This window comes from Aythya ferina (assembly GCF_964211825.1).
Source record: "Aythya ferina genome assembly, chromosome: 8".
Classification (NCBI taxonomy): Eukaryota; Metazoa; Chordata; class Aves; order Anseriformes; family Anatidae; genus Aythya; species Aythya ferina.
In genome coordinates, this window is record NC_140304.1 from 7,101,499 (window position 1) to 7,126,620 (window position 25,122).

Sequence of the window (25,122 nt, forward strand, 5' to 3'; positions counted from 1 at the left end):
TTCCGCGGGGGCCGCCATCTTGTCGGCCGTCGGCGGAGGCAGCGCCCGTCCCGTCCCGTCCCGTCCCGCCCGGTCCCGCCGCGGCCGCCGCCGCCCCGCAGGCCCCGCGCCGCCGCCATGGCCAACAACAGCCCCGCCGTGGGCGCCGGCAACTGCCAGGGGCAGCAGGCGGCGCAGCACCAGGCCGGCGCCGCCGCCCCGGGCCAGCAGCAGCTGCAGAGCGGCGCCCCGAAGCCGGCGGCCTCCGGCAAGCAGGGCAACGTGCTGCCGCTGTGGGGCAACGAGAAGACCATGAACCTCAACCCCATGATCCTCACCAACATCCTCTCCTCGCCCTACTTCAAGGTGCAGCTCTACGAGCTCAAGACGTACCACGAGGTGGTGGACGAGATCTACTTCAAGGTGAGGGGCTGCGGGGGGCCCTCAGGGCCGGCCGGGCGGGTAGGAGGTGCTCGCCGCAGCAGCTTGCGTGTGGCCTTCTGCCTCGGCTCCATCGGGATTGCCCCAATGGCGCTCTTACCAGTCAAATCCACTGCCTCTCTTCCCAATCAAACCCAGTTTCTTCCTAGCGTCCCTCCTGGCGTTAGGTTGGATGTACTGGGAGGATAACCGTCAGCGCACCCCTGTCTCGGTTCTTGTTTTGTTAGCAGGATTGAATCAGTTTTGCAGCGAGGCTTCCATCGAGCCGCTCTCCCAGGTAGAGGTATGCATAATTAACGCTCGTCAGCACAGCCTCGTTCTTTGTTCTGATAACGAGAGCAGAACTTTGATAATTCAGGTTGATGTTTTCAGTCAGCTGTAGGAAGCATCCATTTAACAGAGGCAAGTCAAGTCACCATAATTGTGAAAAATAACTCTTTGGAAGCACTTTAAGATCTTTGATGTTGCTTGCACGCGCTTATGAAGACAGTGTGTTGTTCCTCGGGTTGACAACACATCTCTGATTGGACTTTGGCACTTCAAGCAGACTATTTAATTTTTTTTTTTTAGTACTTTGAGTAACATAGATTATAGAGAAATCTTGTTAGTAAACTTAGCACTTGCTGCATATGAGATAAAAAAAAAAATATTTGTTCTGTTGGAGTGTAAAACAGCAAAGTTTATTTTTGCAACTGAGGTCAAGAGCTCAAAATTGATTTAAGACATTTGGAGGAAATTTGAGAACGTAACATTTGTTAGGTGGATCTCTTCAGATGAGATCAAAAATGATTGATGTGTTCCACCTTCTTTATATTGGTAGAGCTCAACTGCAGTAGTTCAGCTAGTTCTATTTGCTTGTCCTAGCGTTTCATTCCATAAGTGGCTTCATCTTAAATTGGAGAAGAATTTGGATGCATCATTAGGTATCAATATATTAATTCCTTATAAATAAGATTTACTGAACTTGACAGTTATTTGACTCAAAAATGCACGTTGAAGAGAATGCTCAGACCCTGACTTACTCATAAATAGTATATGTGAGGCAGAAAATGGCCCTGTAGTTCAGGTACTTAGCTGATACTCACAAGACTTCAGTTCTGCTTATATTTTCAGGTTCCTGAATCATGTTGAATAACTTATGGTCTCCATTTTTCTTCCTGATTTTTTTTTTTTTTTTTTTTTAATGAGCACAATATCCACTGCAGCACGAGTATTTTTAGGCGTATTTGTTTTAGGAACCAGAATAAATGGCTCACTTTAAAATAAATAAATAAATAAATAAAATCAAATGTTGGGTGCTGGAGATGTAGGAGAAAAAGTTCTAAATTAACACAGACAGGTAGTGGTAGGATCTGTTATTGAAAATAGAGATTCTTTGTAGATACTTACATTAATTCACATGTAGTTCTAGTTTTCTCTTTATCTGTTTTAGTGCTGTATCTGCAAAATGGGTGACTTCTTTCTTTATTCCTGATCTTACATCTCTGTGCTCTTCCTCAACTTCATTTCATCTGTGTACTTCCAACAAGTTGAGTGCGTGCAGTAGTCTTTGAAGGATCGAGACTTGTATGATTAAAAATGTAACTGTAACTTAAGAAGGAAAAATCGGGGATTACTATTGTGATAGTGTCACACTTAAACCTTTTATAGGATGTGAAAAGCAGTTTTTAGTTTGAGGCAAAACGAAGTAATTTGAAGGGTATGCACTATTATTTATGTAGCATTTCTGAACTTCTCACGTGATGCTAATAACGTGGGAAGTTGTGGATTTCAAATCATGTAGTATTGGCATCTCAGCTTTCACATTCGGATAAGACAGCAGCTGTCAAAAACAGTTCAGCAGCTTCCTTTGTCCATTAGTATCTCTAGGATTTCCAGTGATTGTGTATGTACTTAGCTTTATTTCATGTACTGGTCAAGAACTGTAATATCTCAACTACGGTGCCTCTTGGCCACATGCCTTTATCCCCAGTCTAGCGTAATACCACGGTGTGCTTTGCACTTTTTTTTCCTGGTTTTAAGTTGTGTTTAGGAAATCTACTTGTTCATTAACACAGACATTTCTTCTCTGAATTTCACTATGTCAAATAGTTTGGGCCTTCTTATGATTCTTAATTTGACTCTTATTGTCATATTTAAGGAATGATGGCTAATTATGGTCTTTTGAGATGCATTTAGAGTGCAAGAAGATTTGAATTGGGCAAACTTTATTCCTTATTATGTAGGAAGCATTTTACCTAGGATTTTTCATTGCGGTCTTCAAGATCATCATCTACAGTATCATCATTGCAGTCTACAAGAAAAATAACATCAGCTTGTTAGATTAAAACACTATGTTGTAGGCATCTTAATTTTTTTCTAATTGTAGGTAATACTCAGAAGAAATCTCTAGTTAAGCTCACTGCATAAATGAGATTTCTGGATATGAGACTAGATTTTTGTCACCAGCAGGTATCACTGAACTTGAGACAGTTTAAATAAAGGTCATTTAGTCACCACTGAAAATAGTAATGATGTGTTTTAGTCATGGAGTATTTGAAACTGGAGTATAGAATAAGACACTTGAGATGGTACCTTTGTTTTTACTTCATCCATGATTTGGGGGTATTGTTTTTTTAATGCATTAAAAAAGCAAAATGCTCTGCTTTAGGGACGGAGCAGACTTGGTTTTGAGTTTGTCTTCTAACATGCTATTCAAGATTGATTTAGGAAACCCGTTGTCTAAATAAAGTTTGTATAGGCAGCTAAACATTATGGAGGTTATAATTGTAACTTTCTTTTGTTTCCCCCACCCTTTCAGGTTACACATGTTGAACCATGGGAAAAGGGGAGTAGAAAAACAGCAGGCCAGACAGGAATGTGTGGAGGGGTAAGTAGAAGTACGTGCCTTCTTACGTTTTTCTGTGTCTGATAGAAAACATTTCCCAAGCATAGCTGAAACTTCTTGTATGTTGGTTGTTGGCTAAGTCCCTACATGTAAAAGGATTTATTACAAAGAGTTGGTATATTCCCCTTGCTTCCAGAGGAGCTGAAACTGTGGAGGCAAGTAGTGTTACTTTGTTCACGTAATTACATTTGTAGATTTGGAATTCATCCTGTATTAGTTACTGTATGTTTGTAGATACTGGATAAAGATTTTGTGGCTTCCTGTATCGTCACCTAACTTTTTTTTGAAAGGTCCGTGGTGTTGGAACTGGAGGAATTGTGTCCACTGCCTTTTGTCTGCTCTACAAATTATTTACACTGAAGCTGACCCGTAAGCAAGTGATGGGCCTTATAACTCATACAGACTCTCCATATATTAGGGCTCTTGGATTTATGTATATTAGGTAAGTGTCAATACAGTCAGCTAATGACCAGTTTACTGTACAGAAAGTTGCATTAAAGCTTTTGCATTCTTTTTGTACTTAAAGGTACACACAACCACCTACAGATCTATGGGACTGGTTTGAATCCTTTCTTGATGATGAAGAGGTATGTCGCCGAGGGTAATAATTTGTTTTCTTTTGTTTCTTTTCATATAACTGCTATAGGATTAAAGACTGATAAGTTTTGCTCTAGTTTGAATGCTGCAAATGATATTGTTATTGTATTCTTTCATTAAATGGTGCAGAAAGCAGATCAGAGCTGGGACCTGGGTCATTTTGCTTGGATTTCCAAGATGTAACGGAGTTTTCAGTTGATGAGGATGTTTCTGTGTCAAATACTGTGATGCCATGCAAAAGAGTTTCATTAAATCAGAATGGGCAGTAGGCTGAGTGTGGGTTCTGTATGCTTTTTTCAAGACAAAATCGTTATTTAAACAAGGTATAGTAAGTACTGAGTGCTAAATTGGTCTTTCCTGTTTATTACTGGGACGGAGGGAGTTGGTATTCACATGAAGAGTGGGAAGTATGTAGTAGAAACCAACATTCACCTTAGAATAAGATGAAATTACCAAAAAAAATCTCCCTGGTAATTGCTTTTATGTTTTGGAATAAATAAAGGCAGCATTTCTGGGGAGGAGTAACCAACAACTGCTGCATCAAGTGATGTTATTGACCTTACTGTTTCGGTAAGGGGCACTAAAAAGCAACATGAGTTGATAACTTAAAAAATGCAGTAAAGAAGGTGGAATTATTATCCTGTAGGGTAGGATAATGCCTTTAGTCCTGTTTACTGTTTGGAGAAATGGACAAGGAGCTTGTGGGTGAGGTTTCAAGGTAGATAGTCAGCTATGTAGTGTGGCGATTTGTATTTATTTAGCACGTTTAAAATTGCATCCCATGGTTGGGGAATTGGACAGGCAAAATCATTTGCCCTCTTCAGTGTGACAGTAGGTGTCTACTTCAAGAAACTTCACGTGTAGTTGCGAATGATATCCAAATACTTGTATTAAAGAAATGTTAATTATACCTCTATCTGACATGCCACACAGTGTATTTAAACAGCTTCCTTCATGTTAAGTTTCAAAAACAATGTGCAAAGGTAGCAGTTATTTCAGGGAACTTGATATTATTGTATGTTTGTAACAAAATCAAAACAAATTTAAATCTTGATTGCATAGCTGTGATACCCTCCTTCTCCCCTAGGAGGAGCTAGTTATTATCAACTCTTCTCTGCAGTGCTGCGTTAAACTTTACCAGGAAGATTGGTTATCAGGACATATTTGTGTGTTGTTGAAAATATCCCATTGGAATGCTGTTTTTTTTTTTTTTTTTTTTTGGAATTAGTGTTTCTTTCCAGGCTGCTTTCAGTAGCGTTGCATTATGTAGGAAAAGGTGCCTTGGGGCTGTTTTTCCTAAGTTTCTTACCAGTCCTGGTCAAACTTGAAGGATGAAGCCAACTTATCTATAAAATTATTTAAACCTACAGGATTCTTTTTTCTTCCAGTTCTTAAGCATATGGAAGCAGTTCATCTTTTCTCATGCTGCCGTGAAAAAGAAAAACTTCCCAGGGTTTCTTTCAAAATGCTTCTTATGTTTATTTTGTTTAACTGTACGTACTCTCCAGGTGCTACGTTTAACTCCTTTTTTTCTTCTTTAGATCTCTGCAGCGATTATATTTGGAAATACTGTATATCTGAACACTTAAATGTGTGTGAGTGCAAGCAGTTTTACATTTAGATTTTCTCTTCCTGTTTAGATAACAAATCTCACTTTCCTTGTGTGCTTGCACTATAGGTTTGGGACTGACAATAGCTGACTAACATGTCCTGAGCTGTGAGAGGGCATAGCAAGAAGGCCTTCATGCGGTAATGACCCTTTTCAGAGACAATGGTCATCATGGATTATGCGTTTCCAATTATTTGTTCATTTATTTATTTTTTTACATGTTTCTAAATTAGAAACCTCACTGCTTCATGGCAGTTGGTTTGCTATTGCTTCCAATTTTGGTAGGATGCCATTTTGTACTCCAGATTTTTCTGTGATCATTTTTAGATAGGCAATGATGTAGTTCTTAAATGATTTAGGCCACAGGGTTGGGTATGATGGTACGCAGTTGTGCATCCACAAAATGAAGTATTAAATGTAGTTTGAGAGGACTTCTCAACTTTGTGGCATTTATATAAAATACAAGATCATACCATGTAACCAGACTGTAAGGGGATTTTGTCTTAATCTCCTCATTGACAGTCCCTTACCACCCAGATGGCTGCAGGATTAGCGTGTTCCTGCATGCATTTGTGTTAAGTCCCAGGCCCTATCTGTAACATACTGCCAAATGCAAAGGGTACAGAGTTTGAAGTTTTCTAAGGAAATGTATTAGAATAAAAGACAAGTAAACTTTCATAGTCATGAGACTTCAAGAGGGCAGTAATGTAGCAGCATTTTTTTTGAAAGTCAGTAAAGAATATGTTTGACCATCAGAATACTTTTTGTTTGTATTTTGTAGGACTTGGACGTGAAGGCAGGCGGGGGCTGTGTTATGACCATCGGGGAGATGCTTCGTTCCTTCCTCACTAAGCTGGAATGGTTTTCCACGTTGTTTCCAAGAATTCCTGTGCCAGTCCAGAAAACTATCGACCAACAAATTAAAAGCAGACCCAGAAAAATCAAGAAAGATGGCAAGGAGGGAATGGAAGAAATAGACCGGCATGTAGAACGTAGACGTTCAAGGTCATATGCATGTTATTTTGAAAATTAACATTGAAATGTCAATATTGAATGACTTACTACCAGAAATATGTCTTTTTTTTTTCAATGAGATCAGTTTCAGGGCAACAGCCCAAAGTGTTTATGAATGCTAATGGCTAAGATTAGATGATATAGTATTTGCAGGATACTTGGTATTCAAGGTTATACTTCACATACACAGCCTGTATTTAAATTGGAAAGTAAGGAGATTCCCTCTGCTTTTAAGAGTGTGTTTCTTACTGAATATCCTTTTTTTTTTTTTTTTTTTTTAAAGGTCTCCAAGGCGTTCCATCAGTCCCAGGAGGTCTCCCAGAAGATCCAGAAGCAGAAGTCATCACCGGGAACCCCATGGATCATCTAGCTTTGACAGAGAGCTAGAAAGAGAGAGGGAACGGCAGAGATTAGAACGTGAAGCTAAGGAGAGAGAGAAAGAAAGGCGGAGATCTCGAAGCACTGATCGCACGCTGGAACGGAGACGAAGCAGAAGCAGGGAACGGTACAGAAGCCGTAGTCGGAGTCGTGACAGGAAAGGAGATAGACGAGACAGGGACAGGGAGCGAGAGAAAGAGAATGAACGCAGCCGGAAAAAAGAGAGAGATTATGACAAGGAGAGAGGTAGCGAGAGGGAAAAAGATAGCGATCGGTCTAGAGAAAGATCAAAAGAAAGGAGAAGTAAGGGAGATCCAGAAGAGAGAAGACACAAGGATGACAAAGATGACAAGAAACACCGGGATGATAAGAGGGATTCCAAAAAAGAAAGAAAACATAGTAGAAGTCGAAGCCGGGAAAGAAAGCATAGGAGTAGAAGTCGAAGTAAGAATACAGGTAAGCGCAGCAGAAGCAGGAGCAAAGAGAAATCAAGTAAACATAAAAGCGAAAGCAAAGAGAAATCAAATAAACGAAGTAGGAGCAGAAGCAGAGGAAGAACAGATAGTGTCGAGAAGTCCAAAAAACGAGACCACAGTCCCAGTAAAGAAAGATCTAGAAAGCGTAGTAGAAGCAAAGACCGTTCCCACAAACACGATCCCAGTGATAGCAAGGACCATTCAGACAAACACGATCGTCGAAGGAGCCAAAGTACAGAGCGAGAGAGCCAAGAAAAGCAACACAAAAACAAAGATGAGACTGTGTGAACTCTTTCGGAAGTGGATCACATTGAATCCTATAAATGTTTGATTAAATCCTGCTTATTTTTTCTTAAAGTTGAGATTGTGCAGTAGTTGATGAGCACTCTTCTCCGACCTCCCTCTAGGCTGCAGATTGTCATTTCCTATTTTGGGTAGGGAAGTGCCTTTGTAAACCCATTCAACACATCGACGGTTTCGAACCATTTGTTTAGTTTAATTCGTAATGCAGAGATTGTTCTTGCATTTTTATTGTTCAGATGTTTCTGAAATGTACAGTCTGTACATATGTCCTGAAAATGTTTTAATTCCTTTGGCATGGTTGCCATGTTGGTTAAATTTGTATGAGGCAATAAACTGCCACTAATTCTACTTGCATTTTGTAGACGTGGAATTATGGTTTGTATCCTGAAGTTAGCATGGCTGTGCTTTACATAATAGTATGGCAATTTTAGGGGTGGATCTTGAATGTGTAATATAGCTGAGATATTTATGTGCATACAACGTACACGGAGGGCTGCAGATTTAGAATAACGTTTATGTCCACTGTACCTGCTGTTTTCAAAAGCTTTTAAAATGTATTATGTTGTTGATCACCGCTGGTGTTAAACTGAGAGTGGACTTTGAAGGAGATAGTGGTTTTGATGCAAAGATTTTAGATTGTGTTGGGGCTTGTTTAGTAACTCTTTAGGAAGGCTACCTCAAGCAGATACTGTAAAGGTTGATGGATGAGTACTGTAGCCATCTATGCATTTTGTTTGGGAAAAAAAATAATCATGTAAGCTTCCAATTCTTTTAAACAGTTCATCCATTTGTGGTCTTCTAATGTTTTTAATCAGCAGCTGCACTCTGTCATTTATGGTAATCCTGGGCTAATAAAGGCATTTAAGATGGGAAGAGGGAGGTAGGAGGAAGAAGATCATTACAAAAGATTTCAGTTTCAAGCTTCCAAAGCATTTTTCTAAGTGTAAACATTTAAAATATGAATTACCTGATAGTGTCCTTTTTTAAGTCATATTTTCTACAAATAGGAAGATTGCAGTTTGTGCAGAACGTTTCATCTGGCAGATTTTTTTTAAACAGGTTGTTAGAAGCAAAAATCAAAATGCATTATAGGGAAAAACAAAATCCATTTCATTAAAGTCCAGGCTTATTTGATAGATTATTCTGACTTGTATACTAAGTGAGGAGAACCATCTGGAATAAACTCTCAATTAATTCCTTTGTATTGGGTCTCAGCTTTTCCCTGCATGCTTATTGCCAGTTGAAGTGTTTGTGTTCCTCCATCTTTCATTTTAAACCAAGTGACACTTTATGAATAAGGCCTTTTATGTAACAGGTACCTTATGTAGAACATGTAACTAACAAAGAAATGGAGTAGCCCGGGAAATGGGAAGAACGTGCGGGTGACTTAAGTTAGGATCTTGAAGTGAAGTGAAGGTAGGAATAAATTGATGTTTGTGCCTTTTTTGCTTCTGTCTGATGCAGGTCATCGAGGTATAATATATTGAAATATTAACATTTTCTTACACCATTTTCCTGAGTATTCACTAAGTATTTATCTTAAATCCTGCTGTAGTAAAACAATTCTTACCTTGTCACTAATCTTTCATGAGGAGAAAAAACAAAAAGTGCTTGATTTTTAATAATACCATTCATTCTGTAGGAGTTAAGGAAGCAAAAATAACAAACTCAATTTTTTCTTCCTCTCTGCACTTAGTGCTTTGCAAGGAGTTAGTCTTTCTTCTGTCACCATGATCAGCAGTATGAGAAGCGTCGATAATGAGGTTGTTTAGTTGGTGTTATATTTTTATCTGAATTTAAAATCTGAGCTTGAAACTAAGTGTATCCTTGAACAAGTTTCACCGCAATTTAATTGCAGTGTTTGAACTTTTAGTGGCAGAGGAGAAAAGCTGTGTTGGCCATTCAAGAAATACCTTGATTAGTAGATGATTAGAACTAACCTTGCAGTCCACCAGGAGAGTCTGGAAGGATTTTTTCAAAAGAATTAGGACAGCTTTGATGTCTGTGGAACACCTTATTTGCTACTGGAGGGCTTGTAAGCTTTTAACCTTCAGCCACTGAGCTTCTGAAATAAGTATATTTTGTGGCAGAGCAGCTGTAAGGCCAGTGTTCATTATGCCAGGGAAAATTAATTACTGATTTCAGGTTGTCTTCAGTGCTTCTCTTTTCCCATTGCTTGGAGTTACGGTGAAGGATTGGTTTATTTGCAGACAAAATCCAGATATAGGAGAAACTATCTCCTTAAAGTGGATAGAGCTGTCTTACTCTAATGACAATAGTGAACGTTTTGATACAGCTTGTGCAAAGGCCAGCCCATGCCAGTGTCTCTTACAAATGCAATAATTTGAGGACTTTGCCTTTTTTCAATAAATAGGACTTTTTGACTCCTGGACCTGATTTGATCTGTATAGTGTACTTGAGCTAGCAGTGTAGGGGATAGCACAATATTTGTGACTGACCAAAATGTGAAAATCATTTAAACCAAGACACCTGTCTTAAATTATTGGGATTTAGTATCTTACAGCTCTTGGGTTTGGATACAGGGACTCTTTAATTCTTTTTGTCTTTCTGATGCCATTTTAATTTGTGCTACTGTCCTTGAAACCTGAAGGAACAGATCCAAAGAATTTCCACAACAGCTCTGATCAGAAACAGTAAGATCTGTGGAGTGCTGATAGGTCTGATGTGGTAGCTAGCAGTACAAGCTGCAGCGCTGATTTGTCTCCTGGTTGTTGGAGGAAGTTCTGTAAAACTTCATTTCTCCCAGGAGGCATGGTTACAGAGCTTTGTTCTGACAAGAGCCTGTTTAATTACTCTGTTCTGAGGTTAAAGGTGCAACAAGTCTAACACTGTGAACTTGAAGTTTCCACGTTTTACCGTGCGTCCATAGTGTTTGATCATATTGACACACCTATGTAGTCATTTCTCTTGAAGCCAAATCTGTCTTAGAAATTTCCTGTAGCTTCAAAGGTAAGTACTTATCTGGACTGACGATACTAATTTAAGAAATATAATACTTAATTACTTTTCTTTCCTTTTGAAGATATTACCTAATTAGCTTAACATTATTTCAGATATTAAGAGGTAGCAAACTGGCATCCTCTAAGTAAGGATGAAGGCTTTGTGACCCCAATGATTTACATCCATCTATTGCCACACAACTATGCAGGGAATGGGTGTAAATAAAAAAAAAAAAAATTACTTGTGCATCTCTGAATTCTGAACATGTTGAGAATGGTATTTTCATTGTCTCTGTATTGGAAAAAGTAATCTGAACGGCAGGGCTATACACCAGATTGCATTCTGTGGGAGTAATTGTGTGCACCTGTTTTCATATGTTGCTGAAATATTACTGAGCTTGTAGTTTTAGTATTTAAAGCTTAATGTCACAGTAGACTCATTATAGAAACAGTATACAAAGCACCAGGAAATCCTAAGAGGAAGCTAAAAGAATTAGATGACTTCCACTCAATCGTACATGCTTGAGCACTTCCTTGATAGAAGTGAGAGAACAAAAGTATCAGGATCCTTTACATGAAAGGAGGAAAGCTGTGGTCTAAATTTAAGATGATTACAAAAGAGACTGCTTTAGACTTTTGAAAATCCAGTCACTTATCAAATACTGTTGCAAAATGTGTTTTTATAACAGGTAAACTGAACAAAACTTTTTCTCCCTAACAAATAAGAAATTTCAACTGTTAAATAATGCAGGGCAGTTTTAGGCCTTCTTTTCTGAAAGACTTGATTGACAGTGAGGCAATGCAAACCATTTTCTAAGAAGCAATGTGATTTCTTGTGACATCTACGCTCAAGTGTCAGATTCCTATGAGATGGTTTTGTGTAAGAGAGCAGAACCTGTGACTGAGCCAGTACAACTGTGGTCTGCAAAGAAAGGAAACTTCACAATGCATGGCATTTATAACCTGAAAAGTGTTCCAAACAAACCTCTTGACTTTGGTAACCGTATTGCCATAATTTTCTGAAGACTTTTTGTAAAATACCTTTTCATAATTTTATGTATAACTGGAACTCTTGCACATGTTTTATCTTATTTGCTATGTTGGCTGAAAAAGTAACCACAGTGGAGTATGAAAAAAGTTCTGCCTTGGGAAAAAAAAAAAAAAAGCTAACCATGTTAGTAAATGGCATTTGTTAGTTAGCTACAAAGCAGAATATGGATTGAAGAGGTTGTTGTTTACCCTCATGAGTCACCTCAAAATTATAAAGAGGAAACTTACTCTTTTAATTAAAATTAAATAGCATACTTAGATTGTGCCAAAATAGTTTTGAGAGCACCTAAACTGTTGTTTTTTCTTAAAAAAAAAAAAAAAAAAAAAAAAGTTAAGTTTTACTCTTTTGGCCTTCAGTACTTCAGTGGTATATTAGGTCTAGAATGCCCCTAGTGATTGGTAACAGCTTTCTGGAACAGCTTCTAAAACTGATTGCTGTACAGGGAAAATGTACAGGGAAAATTACAGTTCAAGGTAACCACTATCTACGTTCATCCGCATTTAAAAATTATCTCATTAGGGCTGAAATTCAAGTGTTCTGGATTAGATTTCAGATAGAGCTAGGTGTTCAGCTTCCCTCCTCCCCATCCTGAAGCAGCTGTGACTGTTGCAATTAAGCATAGATGTCATCTTTCCAGCTTCAGGGAAAGAGCAATAGGGAGGATGGTGTTAGCAACATCCTTAATATCCAAGGTAGCTCTTGGAGAGCAGCGGAGAGGAAATTATCAACCCTGGGGAAGAAAAAAGCCGGCAGTGTCTTCTCACCATCCTTTTGAGAACATCCTTGAGACAAGGACAGTAACTTGCCCAGAAAACAAGTACTTTGTGGGAGATCAAGTAGTTTTGGATGGGAGAAAGAAGGCAATTGAGTACTGGAGAGTAGCTTGATTTGTTTGTCTTTGGTGTAGGGTTCCTCTGATGGGGGATTATAAAATCAATAGAAAAGGCTTAAGGAAGCTAAAGATAGGTTACTGGAGGAGAGGACAAACGAGTATTGATAGTAGGAGTAGGCAACATGAGGTAAATATGATGGATTTTAACAAATAACTTTGATAGAATTAGTGCAGTTTATCCCTTCAGTCCCGAAGATTTAAGCAGCTGAAAAAAGCAAACATCCTAATCTTACGACTTTTAGAACTTACCTCCCTGTCTGAACCAGATTGTCCATCTAGACATGTTCTGCATTGTTCTTTCCTCTATAAATCACTGGAACAGAATTCAGAAATTAAGGTGATTTCAATTAGAGTAAAGCAACTGCCTAGGGAGAAGCTTTTGAAACTGCTTTCAGCATCATATAGAGAAATGAAGCACAAGACTACTCTGAAGCACTTGCAAAATACGGTAGTATAGATTCAGATAAGTCATAGCCAGAGTAGTGATCTAGTTTAATCTGTAATTCGGTATGGCTATGCTACAAAAGCCTGCCTTTTGTTATGTACTGTTAGATAAACAGTAAATGTCATGTGACAGGATAGAATGGCATGATACTATAAAGGCAATACCATAGGTAAGAATTTTTCAAATAATGCATTATAAGATAGGGGTGAGTCAACCCTGCACAACACTGAGCCTTAACTATCCAATATAACTTATTTGCAGCTTATTTGGTGTTACAATGTTAATTAGCTTTACAAACATCAAGAATTTGGAATTTATGTGCTATGTATTCTTACCCATTCCAACAGAGCTTCCAGAACAGGTTACTGAAATGATATGAAAGCGGTATGGATGTTAGATATCAGGTTGTAAACTGCAAAACAGTAGGCTGTACAATATAGTCCATGTTATTCAACTGTGCGTTTTCATCAGATAACTGTAGTTACAATAGTTTAAATTTATGTCCTGGGAAAGGAATCCCAAGGAGATTACTGCAATTATTACTACTACAATTTTTATGTATAATACCTCCTATCCCGTTAGGAGTGGTTCATAAAAAGTTCTTATTTTTTTTTTCCACAAACAATAACAATATAAGACAAATCAATTAAAATCCTCTTTTACTTGCTTCTGTAGTCTAACAACTACTATCCCAGCTGAAACTGAACTTCTCTGCATTCACTATGCAGAGAAATGATCCAGTTGAGAAGCATCTGTGTAGATAAGTGCTAGTGATCCTTATGCAAGAAATACATTGAGACAAACAACTTTTTTCTTGCATTAATCCCAAAATGTCCCTGTGAAGCTCTAGTCACAGATACTGCGTGATAGCACTCATAAAGGTTACTCTGGAGTCAACATTAATCAACATTAAAATAGAAAAGTTCTGGTTTGTGCTGCCTTTACTCACATAACTTCTGATTACATTTTAACAATCTAGCATGTATTGACAGAAATACATTGTTCAATTAAGTTTTACCTGAATATATTTTCTTAGGACAAAAAGTCAGCTTTGGCTCCTTATCGGTAACTGGAGATACTACCACTGTGTAGACATCCCCACAAGGTATCTCAGTGATATCACAGTAACTTCGCCCAGAGTTAGGGGTACAGGTGAAATTGCCTTTTGACCCACGTAAATCAGTATTGTAGCTCTTGGCTTCTGCAGAAGCTCGCCAGTACACCCGGATACCGTTATTGCCAATTCTGTACAGCTTCACTCCAGAAGGACAGCAAGCACCTAAGAGGATATTCAATATATCAATAACCTTATTTGTAAATCCACAATACTTTATAGTGCATTTATACCATGTGATATGATTACTACCACACTAAATACCAGCATTTCAATGAGCAATTAGCATTTAGCAGAAAGCCAGAATAATACTGAATAGGGATGAAAATGTTCTATCAGACTCATATCATAGAGCTGGAATTCGGTATTTGTTCTATACACAGGAATATTGTTGCTCTTGCCTGTCTTGTGGAGGCTCTAGGGCTACCTAGAAAGGTAAGGATCCTTTTGTGGACTCCAGATTTTAATTATGCTCTAGCATAATTAAATATTTGGTTCTGGAATGTTGTTATTAAAACTTCTTTATATAGCCCCTGATAACAGTTAAAAGAACAGGGGTTGAATGATATGTGAAATTAATCCACAGTGCATTTATGTAAAAGAGGGAACTGCAAGTGTATTAACTATTTGTTGAATTTCAGCTTCACTATTTGTACGAGAGGAACGCTACACCAAGTTGGAAGTAGGTCTTCCCAATTGTTTTTTTTTTATTTACGTACTGGAAGAGTATCCTTGATACGTGCAACTGGATGTCAAACCAGTTTCACTGATTGCTCTCAGTGAAACTGTATAGGTGGTGCCACATGCGATGCATCCCAGGAGACAGTAGTTTTGGAGAGTGTGACACTTTGCCCATCCTTTAGAAGACTCCAGCACTGTTACATATGTCTGAGCACCCATCCCAGCAGACCAGCTGATGTTCGTTACAGACTGTGTCACTTGAGTCAGTGTCAGGTCATTAGGGCAACAAGGAGCTTAAAAAGGGAAAAAAATAAAATTGTTTTCTGCTTTTTACTTGTAGAACTGAAATAATTGAGGCATTGCTACTACGGTATTACATGTTGAAGAGTGAAGCAATGAAAGCTTGCATACTTTTCAGGCAAGTATTAGCATAGTGAAAAACAGTCTCAGGCTGTACCTATAGTTTGTTTAAGCAGTGTCCATCTCTACCCATCAAGTCATATGACTCAGTCTAGCTCTGTCTCTTTTTAAGTCTTCCTCCTTGACAAAATAAAATGACTGTTAACAGGCAAACTGCCTGCTAAAAATTGACACTGGCTTACATTTATCCCACAACTGTGCCTGGGAATTATCTGGGCAAACAATATAGGACAAAACCGTGCTAACAAATTAATAGCAGGAAGGGTGGTAAGGTGCACTTTAATCTGTTCTTCAGACTGTTCCAGTTGTTGGGGTGGACACCACCTTATTGCTTCTCCTGGCAGTATTAAAAGTCAAAATGTTGACAAGGAGTTTATGCACTATGTTAGTGGATGATGTTACTATAGTAGTTAGCTGTGACAAATGATAACTGATTGCACTCATATTTCTCAGTATCAGTCAAATGCCCTTCTCTTTCTCTCTCTCTCACACACATTTAAGCAGAAGACATCCAGCAACAGAAAATATAATTTACACATGTGGTAATTAAAAAAGTTAAAATATAAACAAAGTAGAAATATTTTAATGTCAAGATGCTAAATATTTTACAATTCCCACTTACCTGTCTCTAAAGGAACGCTGTAGCTGGGTAAGCTCTGTCCAACGGGTGACCTTGCAATAGCACTAACAGAGAAAGCTGATCCACAGGGAAGATTAACTAGGGTACAGGAGTTTCCAGAGCTTGTGCAATGCCAAAGTCCAGCTTCTCCTCGTGCAGTTACAGTATATGTAGCTTCTTCATTGTTAGACTGCCAATGCACAGTGACTACAGAAAGAGCCTCCTTTGAGATATTTTTAATTTCAGGACTGCAGGGAGCTGAAAAGTTTCATAGTAACAGCTATTAAACAGTGTTTATGCATACTAAATCAGTTACACATGAAAATTACCTTCCAGTGAGAACTGACAAACTACTTCTGAGAAGTATATAATCCTTAAAGAGTTGCTTCTGGTGAGAAATTAGAACTTGTGAGAGAAAGAGCAATGTAAGTATTTTGCATAGAAAAACAGACTAATTTTAAATCTGAGTTTCAAAAACTTGGAGCATTGAGTAGCTTTCAGTCCAACCCCTTTTAAAGTCCCCAATTACAATATATTTTTAAATATTTCCAGCAGGCTTTTTCATTTGGGTTAGTTATAGTACCTTAGCACTCCCTCTATTAATTCTTTTCATCCATTAATCACTGCAGCCTAATTATTTCTAAAGGAAAATCAGAAAGATCATAATACCTGTTGCCACGTATTTAGATGTGCATGATGTGTTGCTGCCCCTGGCCTCGCTGAATGAGTAAATGGTGATGTTGTAGAGGGTGTTGCAGCGCAGAGCAGACAAGGTGCAGGCCGTGGCGGTGTCATTGCAGAGCACAGCGCTGCTCCCCTCAGCAGCTTTTGTCTCGTACAGTTCAGCACCGCGGACAGGAGCCCAGGTCACCTCCACAGTGTCACTTGTCACCAGCACAGCGTGGAAGTCACTGGGGCAGCAAGGTGCTGGGAGAGGCAAGAAAGAGGTGGAAACTTCAGCAGGAACAGAGACCGGGCATTAAACTGAACAGTGTTGTGTTGTTTACTTCTGTGCTTCATATCTCAAATCTCTAAAAGTGTTTTGTTTTGTGCAAATTGAATACCATTAATTCCAGACTTACTTTTTGAATTACTTCCATATCCCTCCTTTAATGGAGGGCATTCTAATGCAACACATATTTATATATATATAGAATTATGTATGTCCTTGATTTAAAATTCCAAGTAACTCTAGTAACATTAAAGTAACTCCAACAATGTTCTTCACATTTAAATTGTTATTTTTAGTTTTCCAAATATGAAAACCATCTCTAAAGAAGTTTACACTTTTGTACATCCTTCTCAAGGCAACAGAAAAAAAATCCAGGACTACACTTCAAATGTCATCCCAGGACTGTGTGGTGTTCATACGTTCCTGTCTAATGTTTGTAGAACATAAAGCTATCTTCAAGTTTGTAAGTATGTTGCATTTGACTAGTTAAGTTAAAATCAACTGCAATGTGAAGTGGTTATTTTTCTCTGCCAGCTTCTGTGTGTTTTGTCCCCAAATTGAATAAAAACAGTTCAAGTCATTATCTCGCAAAAACCAAAACCAAACAAACGAAAAGTCCAGTCAGCTCTATCATAAATACAGTTAACGGATCCAAAATGAATTTGCAAGAATATATTAATACTTACCAGTGGTGTAATTGAATACATCGCCTAAAGGACTCTGCCCTGCCTTGTTGTATGCAAAGACGCTAATGAAGTAGGTGAAACCGCAGTCTGATTGGAAATGGCATTGAGTATGTGATGTGTTGCAGTGCACTTCCAAGCCATCGTCACTCTTCACAAAAACCACATAATAATGGCCAAAATTGACACTAGACCATGATACCAACAAGTTGCCAGGTTCATCCTCTTCAATTGATATATTTCCTGGGGCACAAGGGACTGAAAAAAAAAAAAGGAATTGTCATCAAAATATTTTAAAGTTATACTTTATGGAAAAAAAAAAAGTAAAATCGGGAATACAGGAATATACAGAATTATCCTACTCAGCTTGAACATTTATCATTGTCTTGATCAAAAAAAGCAACTCATACCTCTTTACAGAGGATGCTTCTTACGTTTAGATGAAAAGTGAGTATGATTTTTACAGAAAAAAAACAGATTTTACCTTTATCCCTTACATAAAAGAGACCTGCTTGAGCCCCCATGAAGAAAAAGAGACACTAGTCAGTATTTGAAAAGGAATTGGCACGTTCTGTGCTCACAAATAGCAGTTTTGGATGAATACGTGAATAACATCTTGAATAACCATTGACATCCAGAAACCTTTATGTGAAAACTCTTTATATACTGGTATGAAACTCCCTGACTCTGTCTGACATAGAAGAATCTTTTGCTTAGCTTTCGTTTCTGGTATCATACCAAAATTTCACAATAAACTTCTAACTCCATGTATGTTTGTTTGTTTCCTCAAATAACATTTTTCTTTCCTCTCCTGGTTCAAAAAGTATAGCTTGCTGCTACTAGAACATAAATGATCTAATTGAAGCAATGTTGGTTGAGAAGATTACAGCCAACAGCTTAAAAGTGTCTCTTGCTAAAGGCTTTCATCCCATTAGAACTACTTTTGAGTTGCTCACAGGGGTGATCTCTAACTGATACAGCGAGAGGTCAGAATGAGACAAGTAACATTAAATAAATCAGTAAATAAAGCTCTGTCCTTAAGGTAGCACATAACAAAAATGGTTTAGGTTTTGTTTATGTGAGCCATTCATCTAACAGATCAGGAAGCACAAATCTCTGACATGGCAGTGGTGCTCAGTAGCTGAGGCTAGCAGTCTTTTGTACTGACAAAGCTGCAACCTGCAAACAGCCTGTGACTATCTGAATTCAGTTCCATGGCACCATTTAGCTGGGAGTGGTTATTTGTTAACCTGCTTTCTAAGTTGCAACTAAATCTAGCCTAGAGAAGTTCTCAGCCTAAAGCCAGTTCTCTGTGCTATTTCCTCACAGACTTTTCCCAATCTATTTGGAGCAGATCTGTTATACCTCAGATTAGTTTTACGCTCAGAAAATTGACTTTAGAACAAGTACTTCTGGGAGGAGGAAAATGCAGGCTTATTGTTTCAGCTAACAATATGTATACTGATGCAAGTTTCTCACGGAAATATGAAGAAAATTTAGGCTATTATCCCCTTAGTACAAAAGTATATGGTATAGTTCATGTGCAGAGTTCAGAAGCAGAAACAACTATTTGAGAATCATGAATTGTATCGGACTAGCATTTGGAGTTAAAGAAATGTATGTTAAAATGCCATAAGCTATGTAAGAATCAATGATTCACATACTAGTTTTTAAGCTTACTGCATCAGTAGGTTTACTGGATCCAGCATCATTATGTGCTGTGACAGAAACAGAATATTCAGATCCACACTGGAGTGGCAGTACCACGCAGGAGGCAGAAGATGTGTTACAATTCAGTTTCAGGAGTCCACTGGAGGCTGTCACAGTGTAAGTTAGAGCTCCTTCTGCTGGCATCCAAGAAACAACAGCTCTTAAAGCACCGCTATTGAAAACTACTTGAACATCCACTGGTGCCTGAGGACCTATGGCATATCAGTTAGGAATAATTGTAAGTACAACTTTGCATATGGCCTACAGACATGAAGTTTTTCAGAACTTGCAAATGAAGTACAATTTTTTGTGGTGCACACCTTACCCTTGTTCATAGTAAAGTTGCAACATAATTTTCTAAATAAATGATTCTGTTTGTACGCTGACATAAAGCTTTCTGTTGAAATTCATTGCCTTATTTGAACGCTTGCTGTTCACAGTTAGAAAAATCCCCCAAACAGTTTAAGCTTGTGTAATCCTTACCTAGGCCTGTAAATCTTCAGTGGTAGTTAATGGCATGTTTGCCTCAGTAATGCTCATTAGACATAGCCGCACCATCTGGTTTCCAGGAAGTTTGAGATGGGCTAAGATTTACATGTTCTGAAAATCTACCCAATATATCTTTGAAAAACATAACACAGTCAAGTCATACACACACAAACACTTCTTCGTATATCCTTTTCTTTTTTTTTAATGCTTACTTAGTTTTAGAAAATAAAATTTCTTACTTGTTCTTTGGTTGTATGTGAAATCATCTCCAGGAAGCCCATTGGCATTCCAGGCATATGCCTTGATAGTATAGAGAGTTCCTGGATCTAAATTTGTAAATACGAAGGAAGTATTGGTGGTGTTCTGCTTCAGCATTCTGCCCAAACCATCCGATCTCATCAGGGACACAGAGAATCCAGCTGCCATATACACAGCTTTCCAGCTCACTGCAATGGAGTCACAGCTCGGGGAACTAACAGACAGAACTGGAGCAGCCAGGACTGTTGAGAAAGAACATCAATTCAGCTTGCAGTTAGCTAGTAATACCGTTCGGAAGGTCCAAATTCCAGGTGAATATACAGAATACAAAATCAACAAATTATTAAAACAACAACAGGAAGACAAAATAGTGCAAATTTGACAGAGTAAATCAGGAAACTGATTTGGTTTATCTATTATGTAACAGGTTTTGTAAAGTGAAAGCAACTCATACACATTGTATGAAAGTAGTGTGTGCAGAAGAATGAAAATCACTAAGAAGATACTGTATTTCCCATCATCTAAGTTTTGCATTGTCTTATTTTTACTTTTTTTTTTTTTATGAATTCTGTTATCTCAAGATGTGCCTTTTGTTAAAATAAAATCTGTATATTCATACAGACTCTATTAAAACTTCTCTATTAAACGTCTAACTTAATGTCACAAAGCAAACCACCAAGTCAGACCTATGTCCTGCTCATTAAGTTAGAGACAGACAAATTCTAGTCCTCAAAAACTGCAAGGAGAGTATGCTCAATACAATTTAAAATACAAAATTATAATAAGTGGTACCGGTACATTTCTGGGTTACACTGTTTCTTTTTTGTTCCATATATATATATATATATATAATATATATATATATATATATGTTATACTATATATATTTAAGCTAGGATGCTTCCATGAGTGCTTTATAGTATAATATTAAAGAATTTGAAATAAAAATAAAGTCCACCTGTTTTTGCTTTTCTGGAAAGTGAAGGCTGGCTTTTTCCTCCTGCATTTATAGATCTGATAGTGATTCTGTACGAGGTGGCAGGTTTCAATCCCATAACTGTACCCGGTGGATTTGTGACTGTAGTTTCAATGCAGGAATCTCCATCTTGTGCAGACAGTAAATAACTTGTAGCTCCAGGCACCGCTCTCCATTCCACTGTGATACTGTTGCTAAGTTTTGAGTAAGCTTGATCGATAACAGGTATGTCTGGAGCTAAAACAGAAATAACAGGAGACGTGCTGACACTGGGGTACTTAGCCCTCTAAAACAGTGTGCTCTGAACATTGCACGAAGACTGATCAGAACAAATGGTCTACACTTTCTATTAATGTTTTAATTTTATTATTCAATTTAAATGAAGTTAAATAGTACAGTGTATTTACTTTTGTTTCAGGAAATAAAACATTTTTCAGTGCATGCTGAATGACTACTGAAAACTGTGTAATATTTGGGTACTCTTATGAGACTTGCTACTGGTGTGACACACATTTGTCTTTCAAGGGTGAAAGACTGCATCAATTAGACTGATAGGTACTGTTTGGGATGATGTGGCTTTCTAGGGTTTTCTTATTACACAGGTCTGCTTGTCTTTCCCACAGTTTCTCTGGACAACTTTTTCCAGTGTTTGACAACCCTCACAATATAAAACTGTTTTCTCCTCTTCATATGGAATTTGTGTCTGAATTTGTGCCCACTGTCTCTTGTCCTGTTATGGGTGCTTCTGAGAAGTTTGGTTCCCTCATTCTTTCCCATCAAGCAAATATATGCACATTGCTGAGATCCTCCCTGAGCCTTTTCTTCTCAAAGCTAAACGGTCACAACTTTTTCAGCCTCTCCTCATATGAAAGACGTTATATATCTCAAAGGCAAATGATTCTGCACTAGGTCTAAAATAAGTGTAAATGAACATTAACAAAACATGTGTAATTTTCAGGTATTCTAGATAATTTTTAATCTTCCAATTAAGATATTCTAGTACTCCTGAAATCACTATTGAAATGGGGGACATCAGTATGCTCCTTGAGGCAAAATTACTTGTAGCAATGCAGCTAATTTGGGGTTTCCGAGATGGCAGAAAATATTAAGCATAGGCGTACAACCCTTGAGCATTATCTCTGCACTCTTAGACCCAAGCATTTTCTCATTTAGTTATAGTCAGACATCCTCTTTTGCCCCCTCTTAAAAATGGTAACATATATTCTATATCATGATACCTATGGAACATCTGCAGGTGTGTCTTTCTCTGTCTTTGAGCAAATTGTCAGCTACTGCACTATGATCTTATTTTTCCTTATAATAAATTATCTTCATAAGCAACTCATTAAAAAATATATGCAGGAAACCCTTATGAAAATCTAAGGGAGTTGCTTGCCCAAAGGTCAAGCAGACAATATATAGCATATGATTTATATCAGAAATAGATTATAGACCGTGAGTCATTAACATCTGTTCTCGGATAACTAATCTATCACTAGAGGGGTTTTATATTTATTGGGATAAACACTGCTACTTTTTAATTTTGATGCTTAATTTTTAAGTATTTTAAAAACCAAATTTCAACAGAATGTTTCTCAATTACATTTCAGCGGTGAGATAAAAAAGGAAATTTGTTTATGCAGATTCTGAATTATCCATCAATGACTTCATGCTACAAGTCCTTTTGCAAATGAAACAAAAATATAATTTATCAGCATTAGTACCAAAAAATGTATCCAGCTTCACGTCAGCATTTGTAATGAGAAAGTAGATGATTTGGAAAGCTGCAGTCTGAGTGAGCTGTGTGTGGCAGTTTAGGGAAACATGCATGAAAAAAGAAGAGGGGAAAATGAGCTAATCATGCTACTACTGAACTCGGTATGAGGACCAACAAAAGGCTTCAACAGGAATGGCAGCTATTCCCTACAGGTACAATAAACACCAGGGATGAAATTCCAGTGCTACAGAAGTCAATGGAAATCATATTTCATGTAGGTTCTCTTACTAACCTGTTGACTGCATAATCTGTGTTTCAGCCAGAATAATTCCATTCATGTCAATGGCTTCTGCTTGTATAACATAAACAGTATTGGGAATTAATGAAGTTAGCGTGCCTGTAAATGTAATACCACTGAAATGAGCCTGTAAAGAATGGCCCAGAGTATTCACAGCTGTAGCTGTGATTCTGTAGGTAAAGGCTCCTGAAAACTTGGGCCATCTGAGATAAATGCTTCTTGATGTCACATCATATATAGACATAGAGAAACCTAAAAAACAAACAAACAAACAACAACAACAACAACAAAACAGAAAGAAAAAAAAAACACAATCAGAAAAACATTTCAGTAAATCCAACTCTAGCAAGAAAATCAGTAAATCTAACTCTTGCTCTAACAAGACTCTAACAGTTCAGTATATGCAGAAACATGTACTATCAGCCTTCTTAGAAAATGAATCGATTCTGAAAGCATTCCTTGTAGTCTTGCATTCCTCATATTTTAATCTAGTTAATACATGTATGCATGCTTAAGACACTAGGAGCTCTTGGCACAAAATGTGAGATTGTAAGAAGTATAAAATGCCATGAAATATTAAAAACGTTTAGTGCTTAGGAGATAATACCAATGTCATGGTATAAGTGGCCTGTGAGAATCTTTGTGCAAGTGTTCAACAGAATTGGGGCTCTTCAAAATGAGATTTCAAGTTTATAAAGATATCAACATAGATTTTTTATTTTTATTTTTTTGAAACTCAATCAAACTTGAAAACATTTTTGTTTATAAAACTGTGAAAACAGTACTTATTATAAATCAGAAACTTGTTTGTTCTCTTCAGACCCATTCAAAAATAAGCATGCACAAACAAAATGCCATTTTGAAGATTTACCTGTGCTAGATGAAAAAACCTGAAAAGGAAGATGTAAAAAATTAGAAATACGAAGTGAAATATCTTACTTGGGAAATTCAAAAACTCCTGATAGTACTAGTAACAGCTTAAAACATTACACTTTTTAGCACAAAGCTACTGATGTGATGTATTTGTTCCAATTCTTTAAGCGCAGATGGTTTGTGCAACCAGTGAGATTTGGTACAGATGTGCAGATTGTATTAGTTCATTTTCCTCTCTGAATCTGCCTGTTGAGTTAGTGTTCACTTGCTGAAAGACTTTGAAAGGACCCTAAAATACTGTTTTATGTTTGACCCTTATTTTCAAAACCTAGCCAGTCGCTTGTAAATATTTGCATAAGGGTAACAGTAACAAAGTATGAATGTGGAAGCAGGTGTCAGATAGTCTCTATCAAATAGCTTTTAGCTTTTAGTTTACCTTTATAAAGAGCACAGTATCATTCTAGAAAATAATTTGAAAGAAAATCAGTTGCACTCACCATTTCTAGGCTGTTGTAAACCAGTCCAAGGAAAACTAATGACCGACTTTTTAAGCCGCACATCGTGACAGAACTTTGCTCCAGGCTTCGCATCTGGATGAGCTCAAGCCGATGCCTGCGATGAGTGGAAATACTTCACAGCGGCTCTGTGGCCACAGGAGCTTTACTCACGGGGTGAGGGCAGGCTGCCTTAGCTTGGGCCCTCCTCTGTGACAGTCCCACACAGAAAGGAGCTTTAAGGCAGGCAGGTGTTTTTTTTTTTTTTTTTCTTTCTTCAAGATACAGTTTCTGTATTGAGTACACATGATACATGAAGTAATGAAGCTCAACACAAATTAGGAATTGGCTGTTTAGTTCACTGTTGCTACTTTTGTCCACTTACAAGCACCTTTTTTCAGTCTGGTATTAACCCCTCGTCATACTTTGATTGGAAAGATGTTGTACCAGCTTTAGCCTCCCTCAGGCCTTGTGCTGTGTGAAGAGAAACAGACATTTTCTCTCAGTTTTTCTGACTCCGTTTGGGATTTTTTTTAACGACACGGCCTTTACAACGTCAAGTTGAAACTCCATATCGCTGATTTTACGGGCTCAGAAAGGGGATCTCGTTGTGAACCGCCAGGGCTGTGTCGGATTACTTTTTACAGAGGGTCTGGGGGAAGTTTTTACGGGGGAGCCCTTTCCCCAGGGGCCGGGCTGCGGGCTCCGAGCAGGGGGGACCCGCGGTGCCCCACAGCGGCTGCGGCGGGGCGGGCACGGCTCTGGCCGGCCGGGGCCGCCTCAGAAAGGGGCGCGGTGGGGCCGGG

At 38.1% G+C, this 25,122-nt stretch overlaps 2 protein-coding genes across 6 annotated transcripts; one reads left to right on the forward strand and one right to left on the reverse strand.

Moving 5' to 3' along the window:
• Positions 1 to 22: 22 nt before the first annotated feature.
• PRPF38B (pre-mRNA processing factor 38B) lies at positions 23 to 8,032 on the forward strand. 4 transcript variants are annotated; one of them, XM_084526849.1, is made up of 6 exons: positions 23 to 402; positions 3,221 to 3,289; positions 3,598 to 3,749; positions 3,834 to 3,894; positions 6,295 to 6,518; positions 6,811 to 8,032. In XM_084526849.1, the coding sequence occupies exons 1-6, from the start codon at positions 118 to 120 to the stop codon at positions 7,667 to 7,669; spliced, it is 1,650 nt and encodes a 549-aa protein (XP_084382975.1). In that variant the 5' UTR covers positions 23 to 117; the 3' UTR covers positions 7,670 to 8,032. The 4 variants fall into 4 exon arrangements, with proteins under 4 accessions (XP_084382975.1, XP_084382976.1, XP_084382977.1 ...); XM_084526850.1 differs by lacking the exon at positions 23 to 402 and having other exon boundaries at positions 3,232 to 3,299; XM_084526851.1 differs by lacking the exons at positions 23 to 402; positions 3,221 to 3,289 and having other exon boundaries at positions 3,732 to 3,749; positions 3,834 to 3,908.
• FNDC7 (fibronectin type III domain containing 7) lies at positions 6,921 to 25,116 on the reverse strand. Of its 2 annotated transcripts, XM_084526848.1 has the most exons (14): positions 24,320 to 25,116; positions 23,821 to 23,839; positions 22,944 to 23,201; positions 20,917 to 21,171; positions 19,940 to 20,200; positions 19,166 to 19,423; positions 17,505 to 17,759; positions 16,536 to 16,793; positions 15,870 to 16,124; positions 14,866 to 15,120; positions 14,051 to 14,311; positions 13,368 to 13,397; positions 12,837 to 12,900; positions 6,921 to 12,425 (listed from the first exon to the last, which is right to left on the reverse strand). In XM_084526848.1, the coding sequence occupies exons 1-13, from the start codon at positions 24,410 to 24,412 to the stop codon at positions 12,863 to 12,865; spliced, it is 2,496 nt and encodes an 831-aa protein (XP_084382974.1). In that variant the 5' UTR covers positions 24,413 to 25,116; the 3' UTR covers positions 6,921 to 12,425; positions 12,837 to 12,862. The 2 variants fall into 2 exon arrangements, with proteins under 2 accessions (XP_084382974.1, XP_084382973.1); XM_084526847.1 differs by having other exon boundaries at positions 6,921 to 12,900.
• Positions 25,117 to 25,122: the final 6 nt, after the last annotated feature.

Bases quoted from the DNA above. Each gene is read 5' to 3' on its own strand.
- PRPF38B (XM_084526849.1), top strand. From the start codon at position 118: ATGGCCAACAACAGCCCCGCCGTGGGCGCCGGCAACTGCCAGGGGCAG. The intron at 3,290-3,597 runs GTAAGTAGAAGT...TTTTTTTGAAAG, and splicing joins AGACAGGAATGTGTGGAGGG to GTCCGTGGTGTTGGAACTGG. The intron at 6,519-6,810 runs GTCATATGCATG...TTTTTTTTAAAG, and splicing joins GTAGAACGTAGACGTTCAAG to GTCTCCAAGGCGTTCCATCA.
- FNDC7 (XM_084526848.1), bottom strand. From the start codon at position 24,412: ATGCGAAGCCTGGAGCAAAGTTCTGTCACGATGTGCGGCTTAAAAAGT. The intron at 21,172-22,943 runs GTTAGTAAGAGA...TTTCTGTTTTAG, and splicing joins ACAGATTATGCAGTCAACAG to CTCCAGACATACCTGTTATC. The intron at 17,760-19,165 runs GTATGTGAATCA...TTTTTTTTTCAG, and splicing joins TGCAGTAAGCTTAAAAACTA to TCCCTTGTGCCCCAGGAAAT.